The sequence below is a fragment of the Cupressus sempervirens genome, chromosome 3 (assembly GCF_028749045.1).
Source record: "Cupressus sempervirens isolate cs-2001-9-10 chromosome 3, ASM2874904v1, whole genome shotgun sequence".
NCBI classification, from domain to species: domain Eukaryota; kingdom Viridiplantae; phylum Streptophyta; class Pinopsida; order Cupressales; family Cupressaceae; genus Cupressus; species Cupressus sempervirens.
The window spans coordinates 160,611,968-160,623,458 of record NC_143120.1 but is presented as its reverse complement, the minus strand read 5'-3'; the positions used below and the strand labels follow the sequence as shown (position 1 = coordinate 160,623,458).

At 39.3% G+C, this 11,491-nt stretch overlaps 1 protein-coding gene across 6 annotated transcripts in view; it reads left to right on the top strand.

Moving 5' to 3' along the window:
* Window positions 1-571: 571 nt before the first annotated feature.
* The window catches only part of LOC149565255 (uncharacterized), a 99,034-nt gene continuing 88,114 nt past the window's right edge, over window positions 572-11,491 (top strand). Inside the window, exons 1-2 of one of the 6 annotated variants that reach the window (XM_089818802.1) lie at window positions 572-893; window positions 1,067-1,158. In XM_089818802.1, coding sequence (XP_089674928.1) covers window positions 819-893; window positions 1,067-1,158 — 167 coding nt within the window. In that variant the 5' untranslated portion in view covers window positions 572-818. Of the gene's footprint in view, window positions 894-1,066; window positions 1,159-1,225; window positions 2,274-11,491 lie in introns of those variants that run through there. The other 5 variants (XM_089818800.1, XM_089818799.1, XM_089818803.1 and 2 more) reach the window with 5 other exon arrangements.

The following is an 11,491-nucleotide window of genomic DNA, read 5'->3' as shown; positions in this document are numbered from 1 at the left end:
AAGATGATGGTAGTTTTTATGAAAGACTTCTTATCCACAAAGTATTGTTATGCAATAGTATTGTACTTGAATATTAATGGCAGGGGTATTCCTAATTATGAAACTACTTTGAAGACATACAACAAGCTTGTAGTTAGCTAAAGCCAAGAATCATGTATATATTGTAAAAAATATATATTTCATTTAGTGCTCAGATATGAATCCTTCAAAAGGGAGCGATAGGCTGAGATGTATAAATGGAAGTATTTGTTTCTATTACACAAATGAGATTATGATACTGTACATCTTAGATGAAGTAGAGATATTTGGGCTCAGTCAGTATGGCTTTGTTCAAAGAAATTGGTTTTCTCTTTTAAATGATAAGATAAAGACATTCTCTACATACTGATCCAAACTTTGTTTTACAAATGCAACTATTTTGGAGTGTATGTATTGTTTTTCCTTGTCATGAAAAATTTAACAATATTTTGGTTTGCCAATCAACTTGACCCTTGGACCTACGAGGAACAAGTGCTAGTTTTAGAGTAAAATAAGTAAATTCATCGGAGGCACTCACCACCAAGGCTCCTCTTATATTGACTTTGTATATTATATAATTTTACTAGAATCCCACATACGAATTACACACATTAAGAAACACTTTTAAATGGCCGTAAGATATAAATCAGCTTTATGTGGAATGATTCGGGAAAACAATAAAACATAGGAAATTCCATGCTAAGAACACGGACATGCCATAGTCTTATTGCAGAGGCGGGTAGCTAAGCGAGCAAGGAAAGATCTGTTTCACCTCTAGATTCAAGTGTGTTTGATAAAAAATGGCGAACGATACGGCGTTGTGGGACGACGCTGCTCTTATCGATGCTTTTAATTCTGCCATGACAAAATACAAGGTAATGGTTACTTTATTAATCTCTAAACCTCCCGCGAGGGTTTTGCCAGAGCAGAATGCTTGCCTTGTTTGTTTTTGAAGTACATGGATTACATAATCATCATGAACATAGAAATCATTCCCTTTCTTGTGTCACCCCTCGTGTAATTTACGCTTGTGTTGTTTATTAAACAGGCGATGCATAACAAATCAACCAAGGATACTGTAATTGCTGATGTTGAAAATGGAACCGAAGTTCCTGAAGAAGAGCTAAGCAAAGTCATCAGGTACGCTACCTTAGTTGCTTCTTAGTTATAAAGATGATAGCTATCGGCATCCCCACCCATGAAACCATCGATATATAGTATGCCAGCAAAGGAGGCATATAGACCTAAAGGGACAGACAGTTTAAAAAAGAGAAACATTCAAAATACCATTATCAAAAATCTATTTAATGTGGAAAGCATACGACAGGGAACCAGAGAAGAGGTGGGAACAACCCAACACCTGCAACAATAGAATAAACTCTGAAAATTTGAAACACGCCAAACACTCACACTACAATAGGAGCTGCCACTGCCAGGAGCACAAGGCACTCTCAAACCCTTAGACCGAGCTCCAGCATGCGATGAACTTCATTCAGGACTGATCGGCCAGCCTAACATACAAGTTTTTCAAATCCAAATTCTGACAAAGCCAATTCCATAGATAGATAGATAGATACAGTCATATCCGCGCCAGAAGAAACTTGAAACGCATATCATCTTCTTCGGAGCAACATCATATCCACGTCCTCGGAGTATAGGAGGCCCTACCAGGAAAGAGCGTGGAAAGCACAGGCCACTGTTTATCTCTTTTTAGCGTACCAGACAATTTTTAAACTCAAATTTATATTCCATACTGGATACAATGGAGGTGGATATGCCGCCTATAATAGCTTGCACCGCCATGAAAGATTAACTTGGTCCCACTTCGCAGCCAGATATGGTAATGATTGCAGGGTCTCGGCATTGCAGATTTTGCTTTCTCCATTATTACGGCCCTCATTCCATTCGCAGCTTGAACAGTTATTTTCAGTAGTATATATATTTTGGTTTTACTCTGTCGAGGCTTTTGCCGTAAAGGCTATGGTTGCAGCTGTCGGAGGGGAGTACAATAGTGTGTACCAAGTTTTGTTGAGGGTTTGACCGAAAGATCTCATAATAGTGGGACCAGGGCAGCAGACACAAGGAAATAACAAGAAACAGCGTGGGTGCTTCTGTAAGAAACAGTGGGACCAGGGCAGCAGACACAATACCAGACAGGGTTCAGATCCTAGGTAGGCCCGTTTCCAAGGGTAAAACGAAGACTGGGGCCCAGCCCACAGCAAGATAGTGGCAGGCCTTAAGCCAGGGGTTTCAAGGTGCACTTTTTGGTTTTGTTTTATATATTTGCTCTTGTTAGCTTTTGTTTCGCCCTTCTTTCTTTTGATCAATGGAAAAACAAATTGAGGATACACAAATGAGAAAACAAACGGTGGATATGCAAACCATGGAAAAACAAACCATCTCATTGGTAAAAAACGGTCAAGAAATTATGGTACACTTTGAAACTAACCATTTAGGGCAAGTCAAAATGGCATCACTTGGCAAGACAGGAAAATATATCTGGGTCAATGTTAAACAGTTCAAGGGCATTTTAAAATGTAGACTTGCTCGTATGAAAGGGTCACAGGACAAGCAAAAACACGGGCAGAGATTGCATAAACAAGTCAAAATGTGCCCTCCTCCACACTTAAGTGGTGACAGTCATCTGTATGGTAGTAATAACTTCGATGAGTCTGTCAGTTACAGCCCTACCTCCACACCTCTCGCTTGGTGCCCAGATCTTTATGTGCAAGAACTTTTGAGGGCCAAGAGGAGGTTGGAGCTCCTAGAGGCTAAGGAGCAAGAAAGTTACCGCAATATACAGGTGCTAATTGCAACAAATAAAACTCTTGCAGATGATAACAACACTTTAAAAGCTCAAATCTCAACGTTGCAAGAAACACTTTTAGCCGGGAAGCTTGAATGGCAGAATATGAAGGATGAATGGAAAAACCTGAATGTGACATTGGAAACAAACAAGGTCACAGCAAATACCGAGTCATCTCATAATAAGGAGAAAACGATTCTTCACACTAGTTTGCCAGGAAAGGCAGATGGTGAAGAGAAGAGAAGGAGTTTTGCAGAAGTCACCAAAACTTGGGACAAAAACAGCCAACACCCTGATATGGCAAGAGAAGAGGCAAAGATTCGTGTGAACACGCAAGACAAAGAGGTCAAGGAAAGGCAGCTTAGGGCATCCAATATAATTATCAAGGGGATAAAAGACTATGGGGAAGGCGAACATACCCTTGACCTAACGAGGGATTTCCTACAAGATGTGCTGTTGTGGCAAGGACAAATCTGCCAAGCTTGGAGGGTTGGCAAACCACACGCTGAGAGAAATAGGCCAATCAAGGTAGTCATGCTCAGCATTAGCGACAAACAAAATCTACTTAACAAAAAACAGCTTTTGTGGGGTTCTCGCTTCGTTTTAGAGGAGGATTTAACTATGAGACAGCAAGTAGAAAGAAGGATGGAAATGGAAAAAATCAGAACAGCTAGAAATGAAGGCAAAAGAGCTTGGATGTTCAAGGGAAAAGCAGTTATTGCTCATTTTGGCCACCGCTACAATGAAGGGCAGCAAGAAGGCAACAAAGGTGCAACAACAAACACCTTAACAGGCAGCGATACAACAAGATCCATAATCACACCTAGCGATAATAACTCAACTTTGAGTCTTTCGCATCAAAATAAATAGCAATCAAGCTTAACCCAGGCGTCCTTAAGTTTAGTTTGTTGGAATTGCAGAGGTTATCCGTGGAGACGTGGGCCTGGGTTAGGGCCTATTGCGGAAGGCAAAGACATTATTTGTCTCATAGAGACACATGAGCATGAGGGATGTAAGACCCCATTGTTTGAAGGCTACTGGAAGATGGCAGTGTGGAATGAGGCAGCGGGAAATGGGAAAGGTTATGGAGGTATAATGGTTCTAGTAAAAGAAAAAGAAGGTCGTGTCATTCAGCTGGAAAAGACTGATTCTAATAAACAATTTATATGGCTCAAAATCGTGGAAAATAACACTCTTCTCAGGATTGCAGCTTGTTACTTTGCTCCACAAGTATCTAAAATTTATAAAAAGTGTGGTTTAGATCACAATGACCCTTATGCTACGTTAAAGAAAGATGTTGCTGTTTTTTCACAACGTGGGGATGTCCTTCTCGTTGGAGATTTCAATGCTAGGACAGCAAATTGGCAAGCAAGTATTTTCAGCTCCGAAGTAAATGATAACCCTATTTGGCTCACAGAAGAGAGAAATCATCCATGGAATAGAATATCCGAAGATGCTAAAGGCTGCAATCATTTTGGGGAAGAATTGATCGCTTTGTGTGGCACATTTGATCTAATAATCTGTAATGGTTTGGCTAGATGGGCTAAGTCGGGCAATTTCACTTGCAACACATACAACGGGGCAAGTGTGGTAGACTATGTAATTTGTTCGCAGCATTTGTATAATAATATTGAAGAAGTTGAAATTGGAGAGCACATTTGGGATCTCAAATCAGATCATAGACCACTGTACGTAAATTTGTATTGGGCAAAGGATAGACGGGTTGGGGCAAAAATACAAGGCCCTCAACACCCACCTTCTCAGGGCAGAATTTTGTTAACTTCAGAAAATAGTAACACTTTCAGGGCTGCTCTTGAGGAACTTTGTATGGGACGCCCTATGTATAAGCATGGTGTTAATAGTCATGATTTATCAAATCTGATTCACAAGGCTCTTTCAAAATGCAAGAGAGCAAAAAATAGAAAATCTGAAACTAATTGTTTTCCAGCCAATGCATGGTTTGATAAGGAATGCAAGAGGGCTAGGAGAAATCTAAGGGAGTCAAATAAAACTAACCTTGACATTAAGACCTACAAACAGATCCTAAAGAAGAAAAAAATCGATTTTATGTCCACAAGGAGAGAGGAGCTAATTTTCTTGGGCAGAAATAACCCCAAACGTTTTTGGAAAGAACTCCAACCAAGGAGGAAGCAAACTGAAAATAATATTACTGCCACCCAATGGTTTGATTATGCTAAGAAACTTTATGAACAAGAGGGTGGAGTGGGACAGCCACCTTTGGTCAATGATACCACAAATATTTTTACTGTGCAAGAGATAGAGACAGGGATTAAGAAGTTGGGTGGAGGCAAAGCAAAAGACCTTGTTGCGCTTCAAGCTGAATATTTGAAGTGGGGTATGAAAACTCTTGCACCGCACATCACTGAAATCTTCAACAAAATCTGCCAGGAAGGGTTTCCGAAAGATTGGACAATCAGCCTTGCAATACCACTTTTTAAGAGTGGTGATGTTAACAATCCCTCCAACTACAGGACTATAATGATCAATCCCCTCTTTGCTAAACTTTTTGGCAGTATGATAGAAACTAGGATCAGCAAATGGGCAGAAGAAAATCATAAACGTGCTAAAGGGCAAGCTGGTTTTAGGCCAAAGCACTCGACAGTGGATCACTGTGTCACTCTGAGACACATTATTGAAAAAGAGTGGGAGAAAAAAGAAGAGGTTTTTTGTTGCTTTGTTGACTTCAAAAAGGCTTTTGATACCGTTCCGAGAGACAAGCTTTGGTTGAGGATGGAAGAATTGGGGATTCCTAGGCATCTCAGAGCTGCTGCTCATAGAATGTACGAAGAGGTGAAAGTCAAAATCAGAACTTCAGATGGCATTTCAGAATGTTTTAGGAGCGATATCGGGGTCAAACAGGGCTGCCCTTTATCCCCTACTTTATTTGGTTTATATATTGACAAACTGGAAGAGTGGTTAAACACGCAAGAGCGTGAAGGCATTCAGCTAGGAGAATTTGTTATAAAGCTACTCCTATATGCGGACGACCTCATTTTAATTGCCAAATCTGCTTGTGGTTTGCAAGACCATCTATCTTCTCTTGAGCGCTTTTGTAGAATGGTGGGGATGCAAGTCAATATCAGCAAAACCAAGGTTATGATTTTCTCTAATAATAAAAAACAGCATCAACATGAATTTTATTACAATGGAAGTGTTCTCGAAGAAGTTGCGGAATATAAATACCTTGGCATCGATTTCAACAAAAAACTAAGCTGGTCTAGCTGCAGGTATAAAAGGACATTAGGTGGATGGAAAGCTTTCTACGCTCTTCAGAATAGGTGCCGTGAAGCGGAGTTGTGGGATTGGAAAACTATTCAAACCTTGTTTGGTCTTCTTGTGCTGCCAGTTGTTCTTTATGGGTGTGAATTATGGGCCAGCAGCACTACTATAGCACAATGGAAACAAATCGAAGGAATCCAAAAGCGCTTGATTACAAGCAAGTTTAAAATTAAAAGCACTGTTCCATATGACATCATGCTAAGTGAAATGGGGGCTGCGCCTATTGAGGCACTTGCTATGGTTCGCCTTTTAAGCTATCTAAAAAGAACCGAAAAAATGGAAGAGGATAGATGGCCAAAAGTTGTCTTTAGTGACACACTATGTAAGCGAAAAAGGACATGGATGCAACAAAACATCAAGTGGATGAGTAAATGGAATATTCATTTCAATATGTGCCCCACAAGTAATAAAGAAATAAAGGTCTTTGTTATGGAGAAATTCTACAAGAGAAATTGGGGAAGCGAGATTGGGAGGAAGAAACTATATTATATAAATGAGTTCAACCCCACTTGTGATCAACTCGAAAAAGTGTACATAGGAGCCAACATTCCTTGGAGAGCTAAAATTCTTATTGCTCAGCTGAGAACCAACTCTCACCAACTTCGTTGTGAGACCGGGCGTTGGAAGAGGCCAAAGGAGGCTTGGGAAGAGAGATTTTGCAGATTTTGCAATTCTGGGAAAGTGGAAACTGAACAACACTTTATTCTAGAATGTGAGGCCTACAAGGATAGCAGGGATAAGTTTGCGGATACTATATGTGACAGTTCTTGGCATAACCTGTTCAACGAAGAGTACATTGAGCAATTGGGGGGGCTCATCATTAGTCTACACAAGAGGCGAACAGCGCTACTTAAGTCTGCTTGAGTTGTCTTGCTGTCCCATAGGCTATTTTTGGCCTCGTGGACATTAAAATTTTATCTATCTATCTATCTACATGCGGTGTTTCTAAACGTCCAGATAATTTACTGAGATTCTTAATTAAATAAGCAATAAATTAAAACTACAAACAAATGATAAGTTATCAATAAGTATTATAAAGTTGGCTCTTGAGGTCGACCTGCTGTTTATGGCGTTTGTCTCTTTGTGGCTGACGTAGTTGGATCAGTATTCATTTGTGTGCTGGTGGTGGCAAAAGGCATTGAAGAATTTATCAGCCCTTGTATAAAACAAATGTAGAGAGTTTATAAGAGGAAAACTTGAAAAATTCATTCTTGGTAGGATAAAATCCCTACGTTAACTCATTTTCATTTGATCATTTTATTAATATGTTATTGCCAAGTTCTTCCATTGAATCACGCTGCCTTATAGGTCTGAGATGTGGATCAGGGTGAAATCCCTCTGGACAGGGATTCATCCACTGGCTGTGAGTTGACCCTATAAAGGAAGCATAGTAACAATGGGGTGGTCAGGTACAGAGATACAAGTTGACCTTTAGGACAGAGAGTATCGTATATTACTATCACACCAATTGCAGGAGTGTAGTTGGGAGAAGGATTGACTGGCCATTGGGAGAATTGATTTTGGAGCAGAATATTATGGCATCCAGACTTCTGATTTCAATAATCTTCAACATCATAAAGTGTATTCCGTGTTGTCATTTATTCCCGAATTCCTGACCATGTAGACTCTTTGTCTTAGAATCCATATGTATCAGGGTGATGTTTGCGCACTCCACATTTGCCTTGCGAATCTGCAGCCTGAAGGTGGCTGTTGGAGTGGTACACCTGCTGTTTCTGGCAGTGTAACACCTACTGTTGTAGTCCACTGATGTTGGGATTTTTCTGGGTTGGTTTTAAGCTTCTTATTTGCTCCATTTTGGCATTTTCAGTCCTCTTGGTCATTCTTACAACCGATTGGTTTCTCTCACACTCTCGTGGCACTCACTTGCGCTTTAGTTGTTCACACAGCTTGCTGCTGGAGCCCTTTCCACTTTCTTCACAATCTTTTTCCTGTTTATCTTTGTTGAAGGATATCAACGGTGTTGTCTCGTTTAACATTTTATCAAATATCTATTTATTTTGGCTATGCATGGAGGTGGAAACACCAAAGGAGGGGGGGTTGTTGACTTTTGCAAGCCTCTAAACAATAGCCCCACCATTTTCTCTTATCTGCCTTTTGTGCAGGTTTGGGGAGAGGAATTGAGTAGTGTGCTGGAGGCTTCGATTAGTGGTGGTGTGTAAGATCTTTATCTTTCCATGTCGTTAGAGTATCAAACTTCAGTTTGTTTATGCTCGTCGTTATTGTTTCTAGTTTTTTAGCATTCTGTTTAGTTACTTCGTCGGTCTTGTACCTTTCTGGTATGACATATCTGCTTTCTCTGTATGGGATGCGTGCATGCTGTACTGGGGTCTTTAATACACACTCTCGTTCTATACTTGTGCGTGCATCCTGGAGAGAGAGCTAACAGAGCCTACCAGCTGGTCTTGGTTACCTTTTCTTTCATTTCTGATAGTTAAAATATCTATATCACTTCGTATTGCTTAGTTAATTGTGTTTTTGATTAGTTACCTTCCTAGCTCATCAGAGTGCTAGTTAGGTGAGGTAGCGTTAGATTTCATTATCTCCAGGGTGGTGAATCCTCTTCTCTAGAGTATGGCCCTGCATTTCTACTATATTTTGAAGTTGAATGATTAGTATAAATCAGGTAATTTCAAATTTGTGCATCTGATTATTGTTTCGTAAGAAATCTATTTGTAGACATATTTATTTGTGCATCAGTATCCACTGAGTATATGTTCCAATAGGGCAGAAGTTTATTGTTTGATCTGGAAACTAAAATTGAGCATTAAAGCTTAATTCTATTCTAAGAATATTGCTGTTAGGCTTTGCAGTCTTTGGATACAACTTTGATACAACTTGATACAACTTTGATTATCACAAAATCGTAGTAGGCTTTAGAGGTTTTCCATAGTACAACCTGAGTTGGTCTAGTGGTCGAGAACTTGTACTCTTGAAAGAGAGGTCACAAGTTCAAATCCCACTGCGGGGTAGGGTATGTACGCCTCGTTTGTAGCGCCAAGCGCCTCTCGAAAAAGAGTACGAGGTAGTCCCATATCACTGTCACCATACATAAACCCAAAAACTATGGCATAGTGTCGTGGACTATAAAACCCCCTTTCCTTTTCCTTTGCTATAGTCCCACAATCAACTTCCTAAGCCATATAGCTTCTCTGGCTCCCATAGAAGCTGCAATATATTCTGCTTCAGTAGAGCTTTCTGCAATGGAGGATTGTTTTCTGCCTGTCCCAGAGATCATAGCGGATCCTAGATTGAAACAATACCCAGATGTGCTCTTTCGATCTGCCACACTGCCAGCCCAATCTGAATCTGTGAATCTATGTAGATCAAGATCAGTCTTCTTGTATTTAAGGCCATGTCCAATAGTGCCTTGTAGGTACCTCAAAATATGTTTAGCAGCAACAAGATCAATTTCACGAGGCTCACACATGAACTGACTTAAAGCATTCACTACGTAACATATGACAAGTCGAGTGTTAACCAAATACATAAGTGACCCAATAATCTGTCTATAAAGTGTAGGATCTGCAAATTTGGATTTTGATGTAGATTCTTTCAATTTGTGCAAGTTTTTCTCCATGGGAGTGGACATAAGTCTACATTTTAACATTCCAAATCTCTTAAGTATATCAACAGTGTATTTGCCCTGATTTAGAAAGATACCATTAAGTTTCTACCATACTTCCAATACTAGAAAATAGTGTAGAATTCCCAAATGTTTCATTGCAAATTCTGAAATTAAATCTCTTTTGCATTGAGCAATAAGGTGATCTTCTCTTGTGAGTAATAGGTCATCAACATAAAGAATTAAAATTAGCATATCACCATTAATACATTTAAAATAGAGATTTGGATCAGCAACATTCTTTGAGAATTTTAATCTCATGAGGTATTTGTCAATTCTTTCATAACAGGCTTGGGGAGCCTGTTTAAGTCCATATAAAGCCTTCTTTGATTTGCATACATTAGATTCTGTGTTATGAACTGTAAATCCTTCAGGTTGTTCTAGATAGACTTCTTCTATTGTTCCATTTAGAAATGCAGTCTTAACATCCATTTGGTGAACCTTCCAACCTTTGGCTGCTGCAATAGCTATCACAGCTTGATCAGAGGTATATCGGGCTACAGGTGCAAAAGTTTCCTCATAGTCAATGCCTTCCTTCTGAGAGAATCCTCTCGCAACAAAATGTGCCTTGTGTTTTTCTATGCTACCATCTACAAAATGGTTAATTTTGAATAACCATTTGGAGGAAATAACTGATTTTCCCTTCGGCCGAGGAACTATATCCCAAACACCATTCTTTTAAATGGAGTGGTATTCTTCTGTCATAGCATCCTTCCAGGTTGCTTGTTTGAGGGCTTCATCAACATTGACTAGTTCAGAGTCAAGAATTTCACTCATTAATGCATTATATGTTAGTTTGTGTGGTCTTTTGCTTTCTCTGAATATTCCATCAGGTGCTGCAAAGTTTTCAGCTTCCTTCAAAATTTTCTTAGCCCAAAGTGGTTGTTTTCTTTTGTTGGAATTTTGATCTTCATCATGACACTCGTTTGAATCTCAGATTTAGTTGGACTTTCATATGAGGTGTCTTCATGACGTTTTGACTAAATTCCAAGAGTAGAACATATATCGTTGTTTATGATAGGATTTTGATTTTCTAACTCATCATAATTCTTGGCCCTTTTAAAGGCAATATCTTCCTCAAATATTACATCTCGACTAAGTTCTATTTGCCTTTGTCTAGGAATGAATATTCTATATGCTTTTGAAGTTTCATTATATCCCACAAAGATTCCTTTTCTTCCGGAGGGTTCTAGTTTTGTTCTCTTCTCTTTGGGTACATGAATGTACATTGGGCAGCCAAAGATCCTTTGATGGCTTATGTTAGGTTTCTGTTCGGTAAATGTCTCCTGAGGAGTTTTGTTATCAAGCTGGGAATGTGGACACCTATTTTGAATATAAACAACTGCTCTAGATGGTTCTGCCTAGAAAGAGGAATCTAGATTTTGATCAAACATCATGGATTTTGTTGCCTCCACAATAGTTCTATTTTTCCTTTCAACTACCCCATTTTGTTGAGGATTGTAGGGTACAATGAACTCCCTCTTAATCCCTGAAATAACACAATATTCTTTGAACAATCCTGAGGTGTACTCTATCCCATTGTTAGTTCTCAAGGTCTTAATTTTCATTTCGGAGAAATTTTCAGTTAGAGCTTTGAACTATTTGAATCTATTTAGGATTTCCTCAGATTCTTTACATTTTAGGAAATATATCCATGTTTTCCTTGAGAAATCATCTGTGAAGATTACATAGTATAGGGCTCCTCTCTTGGAGGGTATTGACAT